Source organism: Homarus americanus, unplaced genomic scaffold (genome assembly GCF_018991925.1).
Source record: "Homarus americanus isolate GMGI-L3 unplaced genomic scaffold, GMGI_Hamer_2.0 scaffold32583, whole genome shotgun sequence".
NCBI lineage: Eukaryota > Metazoa > Arthropoda > Malacostraca > Decapoda > Nephropidae > Homarus > Homarus americanus.
Genome location: NW_024713129.1, coordinates 15,063,440 through 15,090,434, shown reverse-complemented (window position 1 = coordinate 15,090,434; position 26,995 = coordinate 15,063,440). Strand labels below are relative to the sequence as shown.

At 41.6% G+C, this 26,995-nt stretch overlaps 1 protein-coding gene across 8 annotated transcripts in view; it reads left to right on the top strand.

The window, feature by feature from the left end:
• The window catches only part of LOC121868529 (glutaminase kidney isoform, mitochondrial-like), a 111,170-nt gene that overhangs the window by 12,561 nt on the left and 71,614 nt on the right, over positions 1 to 26,995 (top strand). For all 8 annotated transcript variants that reach the window (XM_042369273.1, XM_042369263.1, XM_042369254.1 and 5 more), the window contains exons 2-5: positions 10,794 to 10,852; positions 11,011 to 11,025; positions 22,991 to 23,078; positions 26,579 to 26,721. In XM_042369273.1, coding sequence (XP_042225207.1) covers positions 10,794 to 10,852; positions 11,011 to 11,025; positions 22,991 to 23,078; positions 26,579 to 26,721 — 305 coding nt within the window. The remainder of the gene's footprint in view (positions 1 to 10,793; positions 10,853 to 11,010; positions 11,026 to 22,990; positions 23,079 to 26,578; positions 26,722 to 26,995) is intronic.

The following is a 26,995-nucleotide window of genomic DNA, read 5'->3' as shown; positions in this document are numbered from 1 at the left end:
GTTATTGTGTATGAGGTGTGGATATATTATGGTGTGTGTGTGTGTGTGTATTAAAGCAAATGTGTTTTTTTAATTCAACTCCAAAATTAATTATTATTATTATTTTAACTTGACAAGGTTAAAAGATAAATTAGTCATAACTATAAAAATATACCGTAAAATCTCTCTTAACTGGATTAATATGTTGAGTTGCCGGTTCTGGTCGAGTGAGAATTCCAGTTACTCGAATACATTTCCTTTTACAAAGAGAACTCTCTCCCTAAACCGAATATTTTCCACTTGCACGATTCTCCAGATTTTGGGAAATTAAGAAAAAAAATAAATAAAAAGTTGCAAAATGAAGGGGGAAATGTAAAGATAAAGTACAGTAAACAAAATATTCTAATACAAATTTAGGGGGGGGGGGGGCTGATGGCTGAGTGGGTAACGAGCTTATCTAATATCCTAAAGATTATTGGTTCTCGTTTTCGATCATGCAAAGTCCATCTAGGTGTAATTAGAATATAGTGTGTTATATCCCCAGTGCCTTTAAATATGCTGTTCGGTATATATTAACCACTTTCACTCCGTTTTCTTTTACACAATGAAAGTGGGATGAACGATACAGTACAGTTAATGGTTACACTCGCCAGTCCAGGCTGTATTGGTCCATTACAGCTGCACGACCCTTGAATGGTGTCTTGTATGTCAACACCACTCGACAGCACCACAAGCTTATCCATTATTTTAAGCTTTTCTTTCTCTCTCAGAGGTAGTGGATGGTGGAGGGAGGAATATTTGAGTTTTTGGTACAGTGGTATATGACAAGAATGGTGAATTTCTTCTTTATTCCTTATTCTTCCGTCTTCTTTATTCTTAATTTTCTTATTATTCTTATTCCTTGTTATTATTGTGGTTATTATTATTTATTATTGTTATTACTGTATTATAACTTATTCTTTAGTTTATTATAATTGATATTTATAGAGGTTTGTGTTCAATTACCACAGGTGTCAGTTATGAGTGGTGTAGGAGAGGAGAGAGGGCTGTACCTGTCTGCCGGGTGAAGCACTGCCGCAGCCTCTATTGATCCTCACCTGTACCACACACCTGTACCACACCACACACCTGTACCACACACCTATACCTGCACCACACACCTGTACCTGCACCACATACCTGTACCACACCACACACCTGTACCACACTTGTACCTGCACCACACACCTATACCTGCACCACATACCTGTCATGGCCCCGTGCACAGGTGTCATGGCCCCGTGTACAGGTGTCATGACCCGGTGAACAGGTGTCATGGCCCGGTGGACAGGTGTTACGTGACCCCGTGAATGAGTCTTAGATCACCGTGGAAGGATTTAAAGACAACAGTGTGGGGGACTGAGTAAAGCTGCCCTGTGTGTGGGGATACGTGGCCTTGCCTTTGCCCACTATTGACCCACCTGCTGCTGCTGCTCCTGAAGTAGGCAATATAGACCCCCCTTTACCCCCTCCTTCCCCCTCCTCCTCTTCCTCCCTCTCCTCCCCTTCTCCTCCTCCCCCTTCTCCTCCAACCCCCTTCTCCTCCTCCCCCTCCTCCTTTTCTCTTCCTCCTGCTGGTGCTGCGTCGTCACCTGCTGCAGATGATCAGTTCTCTTGCCTTCAGGTGATTTTTTTGGGGTATATGGTGGTTCTCGCTGCTGGGGATGTCTCCTCTCTCTCTCCATGGACGTTCTTCATCAGGGAACAGTGTGGGCGGTCACCTCTACGGTTTATTACCAAGCTGGAGGTGGTGGTCTGAGAGGGGGGCACTGCCACCGCACACAGACAGACAGCAAACACTAAGGCAGACTGACAACAAACACAGGAGTTTGTCGTGAATTTTGAACACCTGAGTCAATGAGGATAGGACGGGAAGCTTAGAGACAGACAGAGAGACAGACAGATCTTTAAACGAGATAGTGAGAATGTGACGGGAGACTCCTTAGAACAGACAGACAGACAGAGAGACAGACAGATCTTTAAACGAGATAGTGAGAATGTGACGGGAGACTCCTTAGAACAGACAGACAGACAGAGAGACAGACAGATCTTTAAACGAGATAGTGAGAATGTGACGGGAGACTCCTTAGAACAGACAGACGGACAACACATCTGGGTCATGGTGTTTGGAGGTGAAAGAGTGAGGGGGGGTGAGAGAAGTAGGTCATCCATACAAGAGACTCGGTCCTGAATCATAGGAGAGGGAGGGAGAGAGAGAGAGAGAGAGAGAGAGAGAGAGGAGGGAGGAGTAAGGGAAAGAAAAGAGATAAAGATAAGAAAGACAGGGATAAGGGAGGGGAGAGAGAGAGACATATAACCTGGAAAGACTCTCAGTAACGAGGACATGTTTGAGTCGAGGAGGAGGAGGAGGCACCTTTTGACAGCAGGGCGGCCAACAAGGGACTAGCCTAACCCTATTTAAGCGGTGTTCTTTATAGTGGAATGATACGTCATCTGTGTGGGCTTCCTTTTGGTCCTGGGTGGGGGGGGGTAGGGGGGGATCCTAGGGTGTTCTGGGGATGGGCGTAGGGAGAGGGGGGCGATCCTAGGGTGTTCTGGGGATGGGCGTAGCAGGGGGGGGGCGATCCTAGGTGTTCTGGGGATGGGCGGGGGGGGGTGACACAACCATATACGTCTGCTTGGATACTTTAAATATTTCCGACTTCTCAAAACAAACTGTTGTCTTGTTAAAACTTCTTGTGTAAATCTCTTAGAAACTTTGGTGTCAGTGTGTGTGTGTGTGTGTGTGTGTGTGTGGTGTGTGTGTGTGTGTGTGTGTGTCAGTGTGTGTGTGTGTGTGTGTGTGTGTGTGGTCTCAAGATGGCGTCCAGTCCTAAATATAGACGACATTTGATCTATTTTTGTTCAGGAGTCTGATTCATATTTGATGTAATTGTTTATGTTGGGTTTTAATGATTCTCGGATGGTTGTCTGGTAATATGTGTATGGTTAGTATCATTCCTGCCACCATTACCACCTGTGTCCCTACCACCACTACCACTACCTGCACTACTACCACCCGCACTACTCTCACCCTGCTCCAACCACCACCACCCCTGCTCTAACAAACCACTCACCACCCCTGCTCTAACAACCACCACCACCCCTGCTCTAACAACCACCACCAATTCCCTGCTCTAACAACCACCACCACCCCTGCTCTAACAACCACCACCACTCCTGCCTAACAACCACCACCACTACTCCAACCACATCTGCCACCACTCCCCTACTACCACCACTCACCCCCTGTTGCAACCACTCACCACCCCTGCTCTAATAACCACTCACCACTACTTCCAACCACCACCACCACTACTCCAACCACCACCACCACCACCCCTACTAACACCACTACTACCCTCTTTACTACTACTACCCCTACATTCCCCACCTCATAAACCTCGAGCACGGAAACTTACAGATTCATGAGTAACGTGTGAGGGGGGGGGGATGAGGAGGTGCTTGGTGACCCAACAAGAATCATATTAATTTTTAGAGGACGGAGAAGGCCGAGATAGAGGGGAGGGGGGAGAGGATAGAGGGGGAGGGAGGAGGGGAGAAGAGGGAGGGAGAGAAGGAGGATAGAGGATGGAGGAGGAGGAGGGGTCTAGTTAGATGTAGAAAGGTTAGGATTAGCTTTAATTATAGGTAAGGAGGTGTGTTGGGCACACTATAAACACACACACACACACAGACACACACACAGACACACACACACACAGACAGACAGACAGACAGACATACACAGACAGACACACACACACAGACAGACACACAGACACACACACAGACGCACACACACACACACACACAGACACACACACACACACACAGACGCGCACACACACACAGGGGTACATAAGGGTGTAAATTGGACGTTTATCACCTCACGATTCATAGTCAAGGAGGTGTAAATTGAAAGGTTGAAGACATGTTGAGTATAACCACATCACCTGTTGTCGGGCGAGGCAATTATATTACCTGGTTCTCATTTACACTTCCCACTGACTTTAAGCTGCTCGTCATATTCTCTCTCTTCTTTCTCTCTTCTTCTTTTCTCCTCTCCCCCATCTCACTCTGGCAAGTTTGGGGAGATAACCTAACCTAACCTCCCCACCCCATCGAATTGACCTCGATCCAGAACGTCCATCTAACCTAATTATATGGCGGTACTGACCCACGAACGTCCATCTAACCTAATTATATGGCGGTACTGACCCACGAACCTCGCTTCTCAAACTTTCTTGCTTCGTTTCTTTGTGTTTTACTTCGTTTCTTTGTGTTTTACTTCTAAGAGTCAATTATCGGTTCTCTCTAGGCCTACGACAGAGCCATTTTTAACGAGTCAACATTACCACTGTGTACTAAGCGAACGCAAGATTGCCACAGGAAACGAAAGATACGAGAAATCTCAAGAGTTAAAGCCAAGTGTTATTTGTAAGACTAAGAAATATTTAATCCTTGTTAGGTTGAGTTGGGTTAGGTTTGCTTGTGTTAGGTTTGGTTTGCTTGCGTTTGGTTTGGTTAGATTGAGTTTGGTTGGGTTTGGTTAGGTTAGGTTTGCTTGCGTTGGGTTAGGTTATGTTTGCTTACGTTGGGTTTGGTTAGGTTAGATTGAGTTTGGTTGGGTTTGGTTTGGTTAGGTTTGCTTGCGTTGGGTTTGGTTAGGTTAGTTATTCCTCGAGGATGTAAGGGAGGAATCAGGGTGTTGTGGCAGGCGGACCAGCTCCTGTGATTAGCAAAGCAGGAAATTAACCCCCATGGACACGTCCTCCAATAATTAGATTTTTACTTCAAGCGCCGCGGTGGAGAGAGAGAGAGAGAGAGAGAGAGAGAGAGAGTGTGGGGGAGAGAGACTGAGGAGAGAGAGTGGGGGAGAGACAGTGGGGAGAGACAGTGGGGGAGACTGTGTGAGGGGAGAGACAGTGGGGAGAGAGAGAGAGAGAGAGAGACAGTGGGGGAGAGACTGTGTGAGGGAGAGAGACAGAGACAGACACACAGATATATATATAGACACACCGCTTATCTTATCTCTCTCTGCTGTCCTTGGGTGTTCATTTGTTTCACCCTCGAGTTTTATTCATATATTTGTCTATTTTTAAAACCAGAATTAAGTTGGAAGTCTAGAATAGTCATGTGCACGAAATATACTGTAGTGGGAAATATTTTAAAATTGGTATTAATAAGGAATTTTTGGCTGGTATCATGGATTTTTATGCTGGTATTAAGGATTCTTACTTGATATTAAGGAATTTTTAACTGGTATTACCTGATATTAACGACATTTTTTTGCAAGTATTAATGTTTTTTTTGTTTTACCTGGTATTATCAAGTATTTTCGTAACTGGTATTATAATTTTTTGTAACTCGTATTATTAAATATTTTTGTAACTGGATTTGTAAGGGTTCTTTAGGGAGGGTGTTCTGAAATCAAGCAAAACATATTCTCTTCTCGAAGCTTCCACTCCCATCATGTCCAGGAGTCGAGAATATTGAAGACATCAATATTCATCAGCTCTCACTCAGAATTGAAGAACCTGTCCGAAACCATCAATATTAATCAACTCTCGGCTCGAAATCATCCACTTCGTCAGCGTCCTAAGGCCTTGAAACGCCTCCGACTAGACAGCGTTCGTAATAGCCTAGCCAAACCTAACCTAACCAAACCCCAGTTTATTTTACTTGAAGATTAGACATCCCAGCTTATTTTACTTGAAGACTAGACACCTGCAGCTTATTTTCACTAGGAGATTAGACGCCCCAGCTTATTTTACTTGAAGATTAGACATCCCGGCTTATTTTACTTGAAGATTAGACATCCCAGCTTATTTTACTTGAAGATTAGACATCCCAGCTTATTTTACTTGAAGATTAGACATCCCAGCTTATTTTACTTGAAGATTAAATCCCGGCTTATTTTACTTGAAGATTAGACATCGGAAGATTAGACATTTATTTTACTTGAAGATTAGACATCCCAGCTTATTTTACTTGCTTATTTTACTTGAAGATTAGACATCCCGGCTTATTTTACTTGAAGATTAGACATCCCAGCTTATTTTACTTGAAGATTAGACATCCCAGCTTATTTTACTTGAAGATTAGACATCCCAGCTTATTTTACTTGAAGACTAGACACCCCAGTTTATTTTACTTGAAGATTAGACATCCCAGCTTATTTTACTTGAAGACTAGACATCTTGAAGACTAGACAGTTATCAATAAATTATGTAGAATGATAACAATAATAAATGCCAAAGGAAAAAATGGGATAAGAACGCTGGAACGAATAGAGGAATTAAATAAAGAGAATAAAGAAAGAGAGTTTGAAGTGAGGAGAGGAAAGGGATGGGATTAGGCAGAGAGCGAGAGTGAGGGAGGATGTTAGCCAATAATGGACGGGAAACATCAGCGGCGGAACGAGCGAGGATTTTTTTTTTGTGCGTACGAACGTGAAACAGACAAATCGGTAGAGTATAATTTGTGAGAGGTGAGAATGGGAGAGAATGGTAGATGTATGAAAGGTGAGAGAATTATTCCAAGTGTGAGAGAAAGAGACTTGGTTACAGGATGTTTTTATCAGCCATGACTGACAGGATAAGCAAGGGAGGGGCCAAGTACGTGACCAGTAACTATTAATATTTAACTAAAGCTGTTATGTTCTCTGGTTTGGAAGATCAACTCAAGCCGTATTTATCTTGGTAATATTATTATTACTGTAAACGCCTTAGTTAAGGACGTTCAGGTTACGGGCAAGTCGAAGGGAATGATTGAAACCCGTCTCTTGACGCATTCACGATTTATTGATGTGGTCAAAACCTGCAGAGGAGAAGGCGTTCATAATATTACAAGGTGATTCATCTGATACATAATTAGTTAGTCTCACACAATTTTATCTTAATTACAATTTATTAAACATACTGACATAACACAAAGTTCATAACTCTATTAATCTCAGCTTCGCTTCATTCTGCATTGTCGTATTACTCCAGGTTAGGCAGAAACGAGTAGGCGTAATTATTCAACAATATTTCAGTACCGAGGGGTATGTCATCACTTAGGCTGTACTTACAAGTGCGGGTCAATGCAGATCAGTATGTTGTTACAAGAGAAAACAGTATTGCGTAAATCGTCCCAGCACAAATTCTCGGACAGAAGGCTGGTCTTCACAGCATCACTAGAGAGGGCGATCTGTCTCATGGAGGGGCGGGCAGCCACCGCCACCAGTCTAAGACAGTCCACTCAGCAGAACCAGGACTTGTCTGTAAACACTTCTACATCTGGCGAGGTCACAGGTCGAAAGATTTATTGGCATCACACGCCAGCACTGTAGCTGAAGCCAGCGGCGATAACAATAACTATTCATAAATTAGTTAGCTTAAAAATAAAAATTAAAGGTGTACTTGTAGTGTAAATTTAGATTAGTTTGAATTACGCGCCAAAACAACTTCTTCACTGCAATTATGTCAGTAATTCGGTTTTCTAATTCCTGCTTAGAGATCTATCGTAAATTGGATGACCAGGTAAAATTGCTTCAGTTTAGTTAAAGGTCGGTTTTATTACATCAAATTTTTACATTGTACAATGTAAATTCTTATATGTAAATTCGATAATGTGGTTTATTTTTTAATGAACTCAAAATAAGTGCATTAACCCTGAAGCAGCCAAGACGCTACTCCCCTGACACGTTAGACAACTTGAACTAGATGTAGTTTCACCCATACTCCTAATTTTACAGAATTTGCATTTAATAAAATATAATGATTTTCTTGCGTTGAATTATTATAAAATTAATTTTTTTTACAGTTATATAGTGCGATTAGAGATTGAAATAATAAATGAGTATAATATATCGGCTTCATTTTTCAGACGGGTGTTCCCAGCCCTGACTTCCGCTGACGTCATCACATCGTATGGGGCAAAGACCATCTTGTTAAAACGTTACAACTAATTCTTAAAAAAAAGTGGTTTTCCGTTTCCTTTTTTTTACGTTAAATAATTAAGATCAAACTTGAATATTTAGAGAACTAATTTTCGTTAGTATTAAAGTTTTTTTTTGTAGGTATTTAGATGTATGTGTGTGATTTTATCAAGATAAATAAATACCTGTATATATAATACAGTATAAGTATATGTTGTAAACTCGTGGTGTTTACTGCGTGCCAGAGGTAGTGAAGCAAGAGTGAGTGAGTGTGTGTGTTGTTGTTACCCAGGCCGCTGTTCTCTTCACGTGTGAGCTTCCACAAAATCAGAGATTTATCTCTGGAGGCCGACAAGATCATGTCAGGGAAATTCCTGTTTGTTGCTATCTGCGTGACCCAGCATTATGGCCCACCAGAGTCCCACGTAGCTGAAGACTCATTCACCGTGACAACAATGGGAGGAGATTACACTAAAGTGAGCGCGCGGCGACCGCTCACCAAGATGGTTACTTTGTAAAAAAAAAGCCGCTGTTGATATTTTCATTCGTATGAGGCTTTTTGAGTCGCGACGTGAGGGTCCTACACTCATGTGAATATTGTATTACTGGTGCCTTCTGTGCCTCTGAGACTGAGGAAGTTGAGAGGTCACAGGGAATTAGTGAAAGTTCATTTATACAACTAAATAGCGAGTCTCATTATTTTCCTGTTTATTTATTTATTCTTTTAGTTAATGCAGTATTTTGTTGAAATATTTGAGAAAAATGGTGATAATATTTAACTTTATTATTTTGTTGGTATATTTCTAAAAATAATTGAAAATCACAATAGGTGTTTATAAAGCATATTCTGTATACCTCGACTGACAACCATATAAAAAAAAGTTCAAAGCAGATGGAAAAAAAGTATGGCAAAAAAAATACTTCTAAAAATTGTTAAGACACTCGAGAGAAAGATGAGATGAAGCTTCTAATTTTTTAAAACTTTTCACTGTTAATGATTCAGTACGTGCTGACGGAACACACACGACAAGACGTTACAATAAGGTGTCTTGCCACACACACACCGTAAGAATATTAAATAAGTTGCTGCATAATAATAATAATAATAATAATAGCAGCAAGAATAAATATGATTAAAATAGATTAAAATAAGTAAAATATACAAAGAATTCTCCTAAAATCTGAGAAATCAAAATATATTAAATTCGTATCAACTTTAAATAAAAAATACTGATAATAAAACCATTATTAAAGATGTTGTTTTATTTTTATATAAAACTTGTCCATATGAAAAGAATTTTAAATTGGTAAATAAATAAAAAGGACTAAATCCCCGCGGCCTCTCGTGCCTTCTGACACATTCAAGAATTTGTTACCATGACTAAACAAAACGAGCGGGAAAAAAAAAGTATTATTTTTCCCAACAATTTTAAGATTTTTACCACCATTATGTTTATGATTCTACATATTTTTCCTTTATAAGTGTTTTATATACATGATGGTAAAAATTTATTAGAGCTATAACACGATATATTGTCGACTTGGATGTTTACAGATTTTAAAATTTTCACAAGTCAGGGAAGTGTTTACGTCATATTATTAGTCGCTAGCTTTGTCTCGTTGCTTTATATACACCAATTAGATGCATGAGGATAATTATTGATTTAAGTTTTTTGAGAGTCTAGCCGCGGCAATCCTCGGACACAAGTTTCGAAGCCGATTTTTTTCTTGATGCGCGACAGGTTTCATCAGTCTGTTATTTCACTACCAAATATATTCCTAAGGCAGGGCAATGAACCTTCTAGAAAACCCAGAGATTATTATTATTATTATTATTATTATCATTATCATTATCATTATTATTATTACTATTATTATTATTATTATTATTATTATTATTATTATTATTATTATTTGACTTAATTCTACAACATCTTACCTCATCCGCCAATATAAACACCTGAGAATTAAAAATGTCATCTTGGTAATTCTATTTAATGGATTATCATGCAACTGGGCCATACTGCATGATGTGTGCATGATGCTGTATTGTGTATTATTATTAAATAAACATACAAAATCGTATTGGTGATATTCCTGTATTTTGATAAGGCTTTCTTGAAGTCGTACATAGTTAATTAGTTACCCTATACATTAAGTTTGTGTAGAATTTGCATAATATTCTTTGTTTATTATTGAATGTTGATTGTGTGATTTTTATTTTGTGGTATGTGGAGTTGTTATTTATTATGTTTAAATGTTATGGTTGAATGTTGTGTTTTGAGTTTGTGTAAATAACATATATTTGACAACGTAGAAACTGGTTGAAGTTTCTCGTGGTGGAAGTGAAGTTTATGCTGTGAGTGAGTGTATGGGTGATGTAAGTGGCAGTTAACACACACGCACACGCCTGGCATCAAGGACCGTCTCTTCACTGGCTTTGTTTATATCTGAGGCCAGTTTGACCCCTTTGTGGTGTAGTGTGTGAACATTAACGTGGGAAAAGTGTGTATTAACGGTCATGTGTGTACTGTATGTTTGTAAGTTGGTGTTTAATTGTGGTTTTGTAGGGGACTTGTGTGTCTGTCTGTTTGTTTCCGTCTCTTTTGTCTGTCTGTCTCTTATTTTTTTGCCCTGGTTTTGATGTTTGAAGGTAGTCTCTCTCTCTCTCTCTCTCTCTCTCTCTCTCTCTCTCTCTCTCTCTCTCTCTCTCCCTTAATTTTTATATTTGAAGGTGACGTGTGTGTGTGTGTGCGCGCGCGTCGTATCTGATGGTATCTATATTTATGTATTCTATAAGTGTCTTTATAGATGCTTGTTTTTCTCAGATGTTCTTTTGTTTTTCTTCCAGGAGTCAGATTCGTCTTGGCGGGACAGCATCTGCATCTCCGTCGACTGTGAGGATGAAGCGTGAGTGTCTTTCGTTTCTCTCTACTTTTTCTCACTTTCCTTCTCTCTCTCTCTCGCTCTCTATTTCTCAGTTGTTTTGATATAGTGTTATTGTTGTTACCTATATTGTTGTGTTACCTGTATGCCATCTAATGATTTTTATTCTCAATTGTCCGCAGGTTCTTGCATACTACGTAAGTGATTTCTGTTTTCTTAGTTGCGTTTAGTAGTACATTATAAGCTCCTTAAATTAGTGAATAAGTTATGAAGTGTAAGAAATTTCCTTCCTTCCTTCCTTCCTTCCCTCTCTCTCTCTCTCTCTCTCTCTCTCTCTCTCTCTGGTCTGTTTGGACATACGACACTGCCTGGCATATGATGATTGAGATTACCTAACCTAATTGATTGGATTAAACAAAGTTTCCAGTCATGAAGTCGGATTAAGTCGGATTAGGTTGGGTTAGGTTATGTTATGTTATGTTAGGTTAGTTTATGTTAGCATTCGTTTACATGTTTATTTCGCTGTATTTGCTCCTCCTCGACATCTTAGTTGCATACTCTTGAGCAGTACCTTGAACTGTGTTGGCTGGAGGGTGTAAGTTGAGGGTTAATGGTAGTTTAGTGTGTTAAAGGGGGAGAAAATTTGCGATGGGTATTGAGAGAGAGAATAAATTTACATAGACTAACAGAGAGAGACAGATAGAGAGAATTCACACACACACACACACACACACACACACACACACCTGGACCACCATTTCCTTCACCACCACTGGCCTCATCTCCTCGTCTCAGACACGGTAATACGTCTCCCATTACAGGTTAAGTGTGAGAGCGTCCCGTGAAGTGCCTCAGACGTGGACGAGCTGCTGTCAAGTGTGTGGTGGTGGAGTAATGAGCTGTGAGGGAGACTATGTGGGAAGGGGGGGAGGTAAGGGAGGGAAGTTGGTTGGGGGGAAAGGAACAGGAAACTAAAGAGGGGTGAGGGTCATGGAAATAGGAAGGGGGAGGAGGGGGAGAAAGAAAGATATCGGGGAAAGAGGAACATACACTAGCCCTGACATACACTGTAGCCCGCCGTGAGGATAAAAGGAAGGCTCTTATCCTTCTTATCTCCGTCAATAGCAATTCTTAACCACCGGGAAATACACTGATAAGAGACGCCGCCTTTGTCCACAGATCACCTCATGTGGGGCAGATGGAATGATCACTGGGATAACGTGTTTTGATTTCATGTTGAGTGTTGGCGGCTTGTGTTGAGGGGCGTGGGTAGTGTGTTGTGGGTAGTGTTGTGTTGTGGGCCGTGGGTTGTGTTTTGAAGGGCGTGGGTAGTGTGTTGTGGGCCGTGGGTTGTGTGTGGAAGGGCGTGGGTAGTGTGTTGTGGGCCGTGGGTTGTGTGTGGAAGGGCGTGGGTAGTGGTGTGTTGAAGGGCGTGGGTAGTGTGTGTGGGCCGTGGGTTGTGTTGAGGGCGTGGGTAGTGGAGATAACATTGATAAGAGTCGTGGTAGGAAGGTAACAAAGTGGCCTGAAAGGGGAATATGTGTTTGGTCATGTGGCCATGTGGTGCGTGTGGCCATGTGGTGTGTGTGTGGCCATGTGGTGCGTGTGGCCATGTGGTGTGTGTGGCCATGTGGTGTGTGTGGCCATGTGTGTGGAGAGTATGATGTCACCCCACCCGTCAGACCCTCCATTTTTTCTCTCCCTTCAAGTAATACAATGCCCCCCCTCCCTCCCCTCCCCTCCCATCCCCCCCTCCTCATCCCCCCTCCCCATCCCCCCCATGTCTTTCAGGAGCATGTCTTGAGACTCGGCTGATTACCGTATACAAACACCCATAAGGTATCCATCAGCTGATTAATGTAAACAAACCACTCTGGGCTCCATCAGCTGATTGCTAAAATTATTTCTCATGTGACGTACTACATCAGCTGACTCTTGTAAACAAAGGACACTGTGGGTTTTATTTGTTGGTTACAATAATAAACATAAACACGACCTCCATCTGTTACACACACACCCACAAACACACACACACACACACATACACACACACATACACACACACACACACAGAGTATAGATAGCGTGTGGGGAAGAGTGAAAGTTGGTTATGTTAAATGATACGATCTTTTGGAATTGGTTAGTAAATAGTAATAATTTTGGTGGTCAGCAACTGTGTGTGTTTTAAAGGAAGAACTAGAGAAACATGTGAATAAATAGAGACATAAATATATATTGAGAGGGCCGTAGACAGATGGAAACTGTGAGAGAAGAGCAGTCACGTGTGTGTGGGGTACAGTAATACTTCCCCCGCTGCTGGCCAAGACAACACCGTGACTCTCTTTGGTGCCGTCTTCAACCTTTTACACCCAGGTCCTTCCTTCCTTCCTTCCTTCCTTCATTCCCTCCCCCTTCCTCTTCTCCTTCCCTCCCATCCTCCCTCCCTCCCTGTTATTGAGAGGGTTTACTGTATCCATTACTGTATTGAGGAGTCCACTATTGAGAGGGTTTACTGTATCCATTACTGTATTGAGGAGTCCACTATTGAGAGGGTTTACTGTATCCATTAATTTTAGAAGTCCGGTATTGAGAGGGTTTATTGAGAAGTCCGGTATTGAGAGGGTTTACAGTCATACCACATTGGAGGTTAACAATATGATATAGTTACTAGTGAGGGAGGCGTAGCCAGTCATTAAATATAGTCACCACACCATGAACACTACTGCAGAAGGTCTAAACATGTGCCAACAACAGAAGAATGGTCCTCCCTCGGCCGGAGACAATAATGACTTCAACTGCTGCCGTCATATAAGAATGTGACAGGTGCCCCCCCCCCTCCCTGAGCTCCGTTGGGGGGGGTGGTGGTCATAGGGTACGAGTGCCTGTTAAGAATGTATTATTATTATTATTATTATTATTATTATTATTATTATTATTATTATTATTATTGTAGTGTTAGTATTGTAGTAGAATAGTAGTAATTAGAAGTAGTAGTGGTAGTTAGTTTAGTGTTATCAATATTTAGTGTAGTAGTAGTAGTAATAGTGGTAGTAGTAGGAGCCAGAAATACTGTTGTGGAATAAGATTGTCTCATTACCTGGGTAGAGGAACAAGAACACCTACACCGGTGGTTGCTTGGGTCAGGACGCTCGGGTTTCCAAGAATAACTTAATTAGTTTTGTCGTGGCTCTCATAAAATTCTGATTGAAATTCCGACACACCTTTGACTGTCTTGTCCACCTTACAGATCAAGTGGCCTCGTCAGTAGTATGTGTTTGTACCTGAAGGTGAAATTTTAATAGTAGTGATAATCTTTTGAGAAACTTGTCTCTATACGCGGTAATGACCAAGCTGGCAGCCCATAGTGAATCTTCTGCCCCACTTGGCACTTGTTCTTGGCACCTGTCCTTGGCACTTGGCCGCCACTATACCACGCGCCTCGTGATTAGTCCTTCGCTACTATCTACCTTGCGTCCTGCACTTTCCCAGGAGTAGTCATATGGCCGCTTATACTGCAGACGTCACAACAGAAGGCACTGAAAGAGTTCCCGAGTTACAGAGACAAAATAGACTATCACCCAATGGTTCCCGAGTTACAGAGACAAAATAGACTATCACCCAATGGTTCCCGAGTTACAGAGACAAAATAGACTATCACCCAATTCTTACTAAAAAAAAATACTTAATCTTTAATACATTCTTACACTGTTTTAACCTACATAAACGTTCTAATCCTGAATAAGCTGAGATAAAGCTGACTTGTGTTCTAAGAGTATGTTGTAGTAGATGTGGTTTAGGCAAGAGTTAGTAATATCCCATTCATTAATAAACTATCTTCACTAAGTCTCTTTATGGTGAATTATAGAACAGTTTAAGATCATCTGTTTAACTAAAATTGGTGATGTTGTTTACGTGTAGACAGTTTAAAGGATATATTGTGTTTGTTTTAGGAGATGGTGTTGTTGTTTTGATGTGTGGTGTTGGGATGTTTTTTGATAGATGTGAACGTGATCTCTGTTTGTTTGTTTTACTTTTATATCTACATGAAGCTACACGTTCTTGTTTGTTTTTATCGTCATTATCTCACTATTCCCATCCCATCCTATCCCATCCCATCCCATCCCATCCTACTACCCACTTCGCTATCCTACTTGAGAGAGAGAGAGACCCCAGTAACCAAGGCCAATGCGGACGTTAAGGTGAATGTATGTCAAGGTCGGAGAGGGGGAGGGGTGTGAGGGGAAGAGGAGAGGGAGGGGAGGGGTGTGAGGGGAAGAGGAGAGGGAGGGGGGAAGAGGAGAGGGAGGGGGAGGGGTGTGAGGGGAAGAGGAGAGGGAGGGAAGGGGGAAGAGGGGAGGTGTACTAGGCTTGGCGACTGCGTGTCTACCTACTGTACTAGTGGGGGTGAGGCGAGGGATTGATTATCTTTTGTTCCCCTCTCTCTCTCCCCTCATTTATTCCTCCTCTCCCCTCTTTCATTTCTCCCTTCCTCTTATTTGTCTCCCCTCATTCTTCCCCCCTTACTTTTATATCTCCCTTCATTCATCTCTCCTCCTCCTTCTCTCCCTTCCTTTCCTTTCCTTTCACCCCCTCGTTCTTAACTCCCTCCTCTCCTCGCTTTTACCTCATTCCTCCGTTTACTCTCACTTCCCCCTCTCCTCATTCTTACCACCCCCTCCCCTGTATACACACACACACAGTCTCTCTCTTTCTCGTGCCAAGAAGTCTGACTGACCTATAATACTAGCCTGCAACAAGCGTGTGTGTAAATGCTGCTCGACCAAACATGACCCAGCGAACAGCAGAGTAAAGAAAGGAAGACAGAGAAGAGAGAATTAGGAAAAGAAAGGAAGAAAAATAAGAAAACAAAATCCCAAGAACGAAGAATAAGAAGAATATGTTGAAGAGGAAAATTAAGAAATGAAAGAATAGCCAAGAAAAGAAATACCTGGTCTGTGTTACCTGATGAAATTAAACAACAAAGATATGATAATGTGGTGTAAATATGTCAGTGTGTTTGTTTATTTGTTTGTATTCTTGATGTTAGGAGCTCTGTGTAAACAATTCACTAGTCGAGTTTTAAATATCTATTCTGTTTACGTAATGATTTCCGGTTCGTGTTGTGAATATTTGACACAGACACACACACACACACACACACGGTCAAGGAGACAGGTTACCTTCCATTATGACGCTGAAGCCAGACTAATGATCCCCTTACCACAATTACCACCACCACCACCACCACCACCACCACCACTACTACTACTGACACCATCACCACTACTACCGGCACCACCACCACTACCACTACACTACCACCATCACTACCACCACTACTACCACCACCACCACATCACCACCACCACATCACCACCACCACAACATCTACTCTTGTCTGCACATTTGTTAGTCTGGCACCGCATTGAGACAACGTTGCAACAATGCTAGGATGTTGCATCATTAGACCGAAGGGGGTGTTAAGAGTACAATATTGAACCTTATTGACCTCTGTGTACCGGTGTTGTGGTAAAGCATTGTCTTGCTCTGTTGGATAACCCGTATGCATATGTTACCTTGAGCTTGAAATAGTTTGTGTTTTATATTATATTTTTAGCTTTATGTGTTTGTTTGTCTGTTTGTCTCTTATTCATCTTTTAGTAATTTTTTCCTATTTATTCATCTGTTACTTTCATTTTCCTTCTTTGTATATTTGTCCCAAGTATTGCTCTCTCTCTCTCTCTCTCTCTCTCTCTCTCTCTCTTTATATATTTGTCTCTGCACTTCTGTATTTTCCCTTCTCTCGTTTTCCGTCTGTCTCCCTCTTCTCTTCTTCTTGTCTGTCTCCCTCTTCTCTTCTTCTTGTCTGTCTCCCTCTTCTCTCGCCTGTACTTGTGTGTTGTTAGGCAGTGTGTGTACAGGCCGCCGTCCCTCGTGGTACACCTGTGATCAGAATTATAATTAGTCCTTTACCGTGTTAGTATTCACCTGAGACATTATATCCAGGTAGCAACTCTTTCTCTGGCTTAAGCGAGTATCACTATTGGCAGGTGGGTGATAGTTCGCCTGGCGTAGCTTCGTTAACTGCGTCACTTTGCGGGGTGAAAGCGAATGCCAAGCGATGGGGTTTGCCCTTGCTGGATTTAATTGGTAGCACGTGTGTGTGTGTGTGTGTGTGTGTGTGTGTGTGTGTGATTAGTATTTTGAGCCATTAAATTACTAGAGCACCAGTGCCTACGAAAGCGTGTCAGTGATGGGTGAAGTGGATCACTGGGCGTTGGCGACTGCTCGTGCTGGCGCTGGTTCTATTGTTGGTTTTATACAGTACTGAGGGGGGGGGAGACGTTTTTTAGAACATGAAATTTGTAGTACTTTTAGTTATTCGTTATACAAATTATTTTTATTATCATATTAGTATTACAGTAATGGAATACAGTAAGAGTTCATAAACAAATATTAGTGTGAATTAAATCTTGCTGTAATAACCAGTCTGACGTGTAATTAAGATACCACTAAATATGTTGATGTAACTGTGCCACCTTGCGACATATGGAAGCTTCTCCTGGGCAGCGGGTGTGTTGAGTATCCAGCGTTCTGAGTGGTCGAGTGTGTAACGATCTCTCCTCTCATTGGTTGACTTCCTACATCGTTGCTCAGCCATTGGTTCTTACGAGAGGCGCGTCTGTTGTATAAAGCATTTAATATTGGAGTTATTTATTATCTTAAATATTTCTTACTGATAAATGATAAAACTATAATTACATACTCGATGAAATAATAAACAGCAGGTTAGGTTAGGTTAGGTTAGGTTAGGTTAAGTTAAGTTAAGTTAAGTTAAGTTAAGTAGATGTTTTGATAACTGATATTTTATGATATGTAACGTCATGGGAATGTTTTTAATGTAGTGAATGTGTGTGTGTGGGGAGGCAGGTGTGGTGTGTGTGTGGGGGGAGGCAGGTGTGGTGTGTGTGTGTGTGGGGGTGTGGGGAGGGTGTGTGGGTGTGTGTGTGGGGGAGGCAGGTGTGGTGTGTGTGTGTGTGGGGGGGGTGTGGCAGTGTGTGTGTGTGTGTGTGAGTTAAAGACAAAGCTCACCAGAAGAGGATATTACATATAGGCAGAATATTTATAGTAAGAGAAATGTAAAGAGGAGTTTGGTAGAGTGGCCGGGTAGTTACTTACTCTGCGTCAGTACACTTATCTTATACGTCAGAAGAGAGAGAGAGAGACACCGTAAGGAAGAGAGAGAGAGAGGAAGGAGAAGAGAGAGAGAGACAGACAGACAGGAGTAGAGAGAGAGAGCCAAGGTAATGAATGACCTCTCTTCCCTCCTATCACCTTTACTGACCCCGACCTTCCTCCTCTTATACACTACACAACAGTGACCTGACCTGACCTGGATGTTCTCTGGGTTAATCAGTCATTAGCTGTGTGGAGGTTTCTTTAATATGGAACTTGACCTGACGCAAACCTAACCTAACTTAAGCTAACCTATCCTAACTTAAGCTAAGCTAACCTAACCTAACTTAAGCTAACCTCACCTAACTTAAGCTAACCTCACCTAACTTAAGCTAACCTAACTAACCAATTGCTCTAATAACGTGTTTCGTTCCTTTACATAATGTCTCGTTTATTTTACCGTCAATTAATCGATTGAATGAATATTAGAATCAACTACGTGACTGTGCGTGTAATTTACCCCTAAGTAGTTGCTCGATGTTAAATAAATATAGCCCTTGTGTGTTCTGTTCATTAGGCGCCGTATTGTGTAGCTCGTTAGGTGATGTTTACGCCAGTTTGAGTTCATTTTATCCCATCGATGCCGCGGTCACAAGTGCAGAGATTTTTGTATTTAATTTTTTTGAAGGTAAATTTTCTGGGGTTACTAATTGGTTTGTTTGTAAATAATAAATTAGTTAGGTTAATGTTTATCTACGTCATAGGATCCTAAGATAGTTTAAGTTAGGTCGGGTTTACGAGTAGAGGGGAGGGGGGTGAGTGTTATAGTCACAGTGGAGTGAGAAGTGGATTCACCCAACAGATCCGCTTAAACACGAACTAACCCCCCAGATTCCACCCACTCCCCCTTCTTAAATGACAAAAGATGATCCAGTGTTCAACCCACAACACGGCGGGGTTGATCTGTCTTACGTGGGTTGGGTTGGGTTGGGTTAGGTTGGGTTGGGTTAGGTTGGGTTGGGTCGGGTTGGGTAGGTCGGGTTGGGTTGGGTTGGGTTGGGTTAGGTTAGGTTGGGTTGGGTTAAATTCAATGTTCCAAAAAGTCTATAGTTCATATGTGTCAATTTTCTTTGTCTTGAATATATTGTATTGGACACTTCTACACGTGTCCTTATGTGTCCGGGAGGGAGGAGAGTGGTGTGTGTGGGGGGAGGTGGGAGTGAGTGGGGTGTGTGTGTGTGGGGGGGAGGTGGGAGTGAGTGCTGTGTGTGTGGGGGGGTAGGAGTGAGTGGTGTGTGTGCGGGGGGGGGAGGTGGACGTGTGCATACATAAACTGCGGTGTTTCTTTGCCTTGTTTCACTATCACGCGTGTGTGGTATTCTGATATGCAAGAATGTGATGGGTGACTTGTTTAATCCTGGTGTGTGTGTGTGTGCGCTTACCCCAAGGATCGTCAGAAGTTGTGTGTGTGTGGTAAGCTTAGTGGGCGGTATTACGTCACGCTGTATAAACATGGGGTCCTCGTTCAGCACACATCTTCCTACTCTTTCTCATCCTTCTCTTCCTCGTCGTCGTCCTCCTCCTGACTCCTGTAAACACTAGGAAGTATTTAAGTATGTCCTTCAGGTTTGCCTCTCGACACTCAACAGACTTGGCGAGCTTCTTGTCTCGCGTCGACTCTTAACTTTCTTGTGGTTGATGATCGTCTTGGGTCGTCCCTGGTTTTGTGAGGGGGCTGACGGAGGCTGAGGGGCTGACGGAGGCTGAGGGGCTGACGGAGGCTGAGGGGCTGACGGAGGCTGAGGGGCTGACGGAGGCTGAGGGGCTGACGGAGGCTGAGGCTGACAGGCTGAGGGGCTGACGGAGGCTGAGGCTGACGGAGGCTGAGGGGGCTGACGGAGGCTGACTGACGGAGGCTGAGGGACTGACGGAGGTTGAGGGGCTGACGGAGGTTGAGGGGCTGACGGAGGCTGAGGGGCTGACGGAGGCTGAGGGGCTGACGGAGAGAGAGGCTGACGTTGGCTGAGGGACTGACGGAGGCTAACGGAGGCCTATAAATGGGTGACTGTTCTTGTTAGTTCCTCGTAGATCCCCTAGAGCAGTAATGATACCAACCGCGGCTCTGGAGGTGATCTCTCCTTATTATTCTGTAGAGACTTCAGGCGGCTCATGGAGGATTACCCGAGTCTACTTCGTCAGGTGAAGTTTGAGGAGGTGGGATAGTTTCAAGGCTCTCTCTCTCTCTCTCTCTCTCTCTCTCTCTCTCAGGCTCTAGTAGGATCTGTTACGCTCAGTTGTCCACTTGACGCCTCCAGTGGATCACCCAACAGAATTATATGTCCTTGATAACTTGAAAGTGTCACCTACACGGTTTATAGAGCTCCTAAAATCTTCCCTTCCCTTCCCTTCCCTACACCGCCCCACACCACATCACTCCACGCCACAGCGATCGTGTGGAAGGACAACTTTAGTGTCCCGCCGACCCAGACAATGGCAGGCGGGTGTCGCTCGTTGGTGGCAGGGTTTTACGCCATATTACGGAGGAACCTCAAGACATTAGGTACTAGTTGACGTCCTGGGACCTGTCTTGATGACCTGGGGACCTATCTTGACGAATTGGGGACCTGTAGACCTGTGTTGATGGAGGGAAATGCCTGCGGACCTGTGTTGACCTGGTACTTGTGTTGATGACCTGGTACCTGTGTTGATGAGGGCATACCTGTGTTGACCTGGTACTTGTGTTGATGACCTGGTACCTGTGTTGATGACCTGGTACCTGTGTTGATGAGGACATACCTGTGTTGACCTGGTACTTGTGTTGATGACCTGGTACCTGTGTTGATGACCTGGTACCTGTCTTGATGATCTGGTACCTGTCTTGATGACCTGGTACCTGTCTTGATGATCTGGTACCTGTCTTGATGACCTGGTACCTGTCTTGATGATCTGGTACCTGTCTTGATGACCTGGTACCTGTGTTGATGAGGGCATACCTGTGTTGACCTGGTACTTGTGTTGATGACCTGGTACCTGTGTTGATGACCTGGTACCCGTGTTGATGAGTAGGAGGGGCCTGTGTTGACGTCCTCTGTTGACCTGTGTTAACTACTTGGGGACCTGGAGACCTATGTTGACTACGGGGACCTGGAGACCTATGTTGACTACGGGGACCTGGAGATCTATGTTGACTACGGGGACCTGGAGACCTATGTTGACTACGGGGACCTGAAGAATTGACAGGTCTCTCTCCTCCTCAAGATATAAACAAGACTAAAGGAGGAAATTGAGAGAAAATTGATTGATTAAAACTGTGTGAGGGAAGTGAGAGAGTAAGAGGGAAAGAGTAAAAGGCAAGAGAGAGAGAGAAAGAGCAAACAAGAGTAAGAGAAAGTGAGAGAGTAAGATAACGTAAAAGAAAGTGAGAGGTAGAAAATAAGATAAAGTGAGAGATAGAAAGTGAGAGATAGAAAGGAATAGAAAGAGATAAAAAATTAGGTCAAGAGAAAGTATGAGAGAGAGAGAGAGAGAGAGAGAGTATTATACATCAAGGCTCTGAGAAGCTTACACAGGCCGGGGCTGAAAAGTTAAGGTGGGGATTATATTTTTTGATGAAGAGGCTGCCTGGCTTTCTTTTTTTCTTTACTTTCTCTTTATTTTTCTTTCATCCTTCTACCTTTCATCTCTCTCTCTCTCTCTCTCTCTCTCTCTCTCTCTCTCTCTCCACACTAAGGGGTCTGGCGTCGTCAAGAACTAACTGGCTATCAACAGCAAATCTTGGGTCGTTCAGGAGAGCTTCGTAACAGCATTAGTTAATCCCGGTAAGAGTGAGGTGACATTGAGAGGAGGAGGGAGGGTATAGAGAACGGAGGAAGAAGAGAAGGTGAGGAAAGGGAGGAGGAGGGAAGGTAGAGGAGAGGGAGAAGAGAAGAGGAACAGGAGGTATAAGAAACATGAAAACAACCCATTAATGACACAACTTTACTTTTTTTTTTTTTAATTTGTCCATATTTTGCTTCCCAGCCCAGCCCAGCTCTCTCGTTATCTTAATACCCCATTGATATCTCCCCCCCCGTTAAAATCCTCTCTCTCACCACTTATTAATAAAACCTAGTACCCACTCTGTAAATATTACGTTGGCGATAGGAACTTAACCCGGTCGTAAAAAATAAACTAACTAAATAAAAAACTGCTTCAAAATTTGCATATACTGTAATGGCACCCGGGAGAAGTCTAGCCATCAGATAGTCACAGCTAACGCATCCATCTCAACATAGTATTACCAGCCACGTATCACAATCCGGGCTATTGATGATGGTGAAATCTATATTTATGACGTCTGTAGCAGGAAGGTTAGCAGGGTTTGTTGTTGCGAATACTAATAATATTGGTCAGTTTTTTATTTATTTATTTATTTATTTTTAGACATATAACTACGGTGTTGGTGGCTTGCTTGGGCGACTCCTGTATAGCTTAAAGGGGAAGGGTACGAGCCTTTTACAATTCGTATGTTTTCCCGCTGTACTTGTGATAAATAGATTGTTTTCAGGTATTGTAGGGGGTTTTAATTCCCGAGGGTGAGGATGGGTAAATGTTGGTTGATAATTGTTGACTGATTATTCACCATTAACAACCTAACCTAACCTATAAGTTAACGGTGTAATACTGTAGGGCAGCTGCGTTTAGGTTTAGTTTGGCAAGTTTTTATGGTTTGGTTTATTATTGGTTATGTATATATTCCCTTATTACTACGACTACTACTGTACTATTATTATTCTACAACAACAATCTCTACTACTACTACTATTATTATTATTATTATTATTATTATTATACAACGATAATAATATAGTAACAACATATGATAATAGTAACAACAGCAATAATGATAATATTGATAATAATAATATAATAACTAAAACAATAATAAACACTCATAATAATAATAATAATACTAAAAGCGTATGACCCACTTAACCTCTTCTACAGGGTGACGCCCATCAATGTGGAGGACCAGCTGTTTGATATGTTCAAGGATGAAACAGACGATACAGTTCACATGGGAAGGTTCCTAGCGGTGAGTACTGTAGTGTGTTACTGTTCTTACTACCAGCGATGCCTTACGGGAGAGTTAAAGACTGAAGTTATGAAGAAAGAAATTGAACTGCAAGATGATTATTATTATGTCTTAGTTATATTTGAATCTCCTTGTTAGAAGTCGGGGGAAAATAAGTTCAGAAAGTAAATAATAAACTGCCAGAGTGAGGAACCATCATTCATACACCTTCTGATGGCGAGAGATCTATTAAGATGCATTTCTGGCAGGAAAATATTTACCGAGTAATGTTTCAAGTTCCTAGTATTGTTGTTGATGTTTTTCCCTAACAGGTGGTAATTTATGTTGCTCCTTCAACTTACTCTAATTTTGAACAATCTGTGTGTTTGTTGGTCTGGTAACTGTAAGCCTTTAATGGCGATGTCAGATTTTCACTACCGTAGTAGGATTGTCTCCATAAGAAGTCACCGCGGCGGGAACTGGACAAAGGAGATCTCTTCAAGCCAGTCTCTTTTCTGGTTTATTTTTGAGGCCAGCTGCTTTATCATCTTGTGGTCAAGGACAGAATTACGATGCGTACAAAATATTAAAATATTTTAGTTTCATAAAAATCATACAAGTTACATAAAGTTGCAAACGAAAGACAACACAAGACAAGAATAGGATATTTTTTTTAGCAGTAATCTATATGGTACTCATGATCAGATGGTTCCCTGCGTGAGTTATTGATCGACTAACTAACTTAATAAAGATCCATTTTAAGGTACATTATGATAATAGCTGTATCATTAGGTAGATAATTTTCCTCTTGTAAAATATCTGCCTCTCTTTGGTAGGCGAGTCGATTCGTGGTTCTCTATCCTAATCTCCAACTCACTCATTCCCAGGTTGTGAAGTTCAGTCATTCTTTCAGGCGAGGTTTCTTTCATAATTAATCAAAGCAACAGGGAAGGTGAACAAGGCCAGAAGAGTAATCATTAGTGACGAGCTCCAGGGAAGCTTGTCATATAAGAACTGCCAGTCTCTTTACGTCGGGGACACGAATGAGGCAAACAAAATCCTGATTATTACCGCCCCTCATTGTCATACAGTATATCATAAATAAACAATTAATTTAACATAGTAATTAATTTAGGTTATTAATATTTTTGTGAGAAAGGTTTGACTATAAATTACCCACAGGAACAAAACCCTTATTTATATCATTAACTCCATCGTAAACTTGTGTTCACTAAACGTTGCATGTCATTTCTCCATTCGATGTCCCTCTTGTCAAGGAGTTAGCTAGAGGCTAATTTACTAACATCACTCAACTGTACCAAACTTTACTACTGTAACTATTGTATTGCTCAGTGGTTCATTCTAGCTAAAATCAGAAAGTAGTATTGTTTTTAAATCACCAGTGTACTGAAGATAGGTGTGTGTGTGTGTGTGTGTGTGTGTGTGTGTGTGTGTGTGTGTGTGTGTGTGTGTGTGTCACCTCCACACAGGCCTGACGGTCCATTAGAGGAAGGGCTTATACAAACACTCTGAAATACTAAGCCTTTGATATCCTATGTGCCTGTGTTTTGTGTGGGTCTTGCTGTGTACTGTACAGTGTGTGTGGTTGTTTTTATCTGAGAATTTGTGTCTTTGTATGTGTGTATGCTTGTCCAGTATGTATTTTGCATATCTGTATGTGTGTAATAAACGTCAGTATGATTGTATTTTCTTCGAATCAAGATCAATTTTAGTTACATATTTTACTTTTCTTTATCCTTTTCGGTATTCGCCACTTTTGTAAGTATCATTTAATACAATTTTATAAATAATGTGATTTATTATTTATCAGTGCATTACAGCTGTAGGCCTATACGTACACTGTCCCATCTATTTTCAGGACATCTTGCGCACGAGATAAGTTTTTAGTTTTCCTGTTCCAAGATCACATCTCTGAGGCCCCCAGGGCAGGCGAGACAGTGCACTGTGAATATTTTTTTTTTGCTTTATCAATTTCCCCCCAAAAATTGTTTTTCATGTCATAAACGATATATCTTTGGCTTCGTAACTGATCGCTCTGCAGCATAAGCCAAAGAAAAGGGAATAATACAGTACAAGTATATAGCTATTTTGCTTTACTTCCAATAAACATGAGAAAAAAATACACACCAATACGTTCACAACCTCGTAGCTCAAAATTATCTGAGCCAAATTTTAAAGTACTGTAATGTACTATACACTGCAAGAAGAGGAATTTTATGAGCTTTCCAACGCAATAATAATAATAGAAAGAAAAACGATTCTCAAATGGTAAATATTTTCTTTTATCTTTTTTTATTATTTATGTGTATTTTATATTGATATAAATTATATTGCATCTTGTAGCCAACAATGTAACGAAGAGAATGGTACTGATAAAATTCATGTCTTGAAAACCATCTTTCAGAGACTTTTCGAGACATTGTCACTATAACAAGGTTGTATAGCCTGATATGGTAACGGCTTTTGAAAACTGAACAATTTCTCTGTAAATATGAAAAAAAAATATTACATTTCACAACCATCTCTTCACTTCTCCACTAGGGTAAGCACTGTAATCCAGGATAATGTTAAGGCTGCCTGCATGGAGTTATGAAAATTTAGATGGACGCGTCTCACACTCACGGTCTGTCTGCTGCTGTCAATGAAGGGAAGGGAGCCTAATAGACTCTGAAGATGAAAGGAGATGAGAAAGGAAGGTAAAGTTAGAAGAGGGAAGTGCAGGTGAAGGTAGAAAACAAATGGGCTGTTCACTAACTGCTGAGAAAGTACTGCGCATTTATCGTTCCGTTCTTCCTTTCTTATGGGCTTCGAAAGTTGCCAATTAGTTTATTTTATAGAACTTACTTGCTACTAATATGCATCAAAATTTGACGCAATTCTGTTGAAAACTTAATTTGGGGCGATTTTTTTGAAGTATGAGGACTCGATTTGTGTCACCGTGGAGTTGGTCTTATAAACCTGCCGTGAGTCGCGTCATCATGCGGGAAAGGTTAAAATACTTTACTTTCCTCTTCGCCACCGATCGGCCTCTTAGCTGTATAAATTTTGAATGACTGTTGATTTGGATAATTATTTTTTCACTGTGCTTAGAATAAAAAAATTCAAGTGTTTAACAGGACAACTTTGGTTTAAGAAACATGTTATCGTTATCCTAAGTCCCCCCCCCCCCATTTTCTCAGGTCAGTGGCTGTATCAGACTTAATCTAATATTAATCCTTACGAGGTTAAAGCCACTAAACAAAATTGATAAAAAACCTTAATTTTATTTATAATTTATAATGCTTTGTGTGTCAATTCCGGCTGCAGTACTGTAGTTTGGTCCTATTTACCTCACATTCACACTTGCTTGTATCTCTGATGGTCACATCTGAATTACTTAATCCGTTTAAAATTAATAGTTGTAAAAATTAAATATACCCAAATAAATATAAATAGAGAGAGAAAAAAAAGCTGTATACTCTAATTTACTTTCAAGAATTAATACATGTTTGTTTCTGCAGGCACTAACAGAAACAGGGCTGAGGAAGTCTGACCCACGCCTAGCTGAACTGAGGAGCAATCTGATGGAGGTTCACGCTACACTAGACAACCCTAAGGACACCTCCTTCAGTACCCTCATGCTCGAGAAGGGAACGTTTAAGAGGTATCGGGGTGGATGGCAGACCTGCACTGTTGGCTGAGTATATTGTACTATAAGTGTCATTAGAATTTAAAGGCCCCGTTATGGAAGCCTTGAAGAGCAGTTGGTTAAATAGATCGAAATTACAAGTAACTTTATGGGGTATTTATTATTTTTGAAAAGTTATATAATAGAATGGGTGGTAGGTGCTGTTGAAGATAATGAGGACTTAATTAATGTCGATAACTTAAGATTGGCCTTGAGATTTAAGTCGAGGGAAAGAAGAAAATTCCTTGGT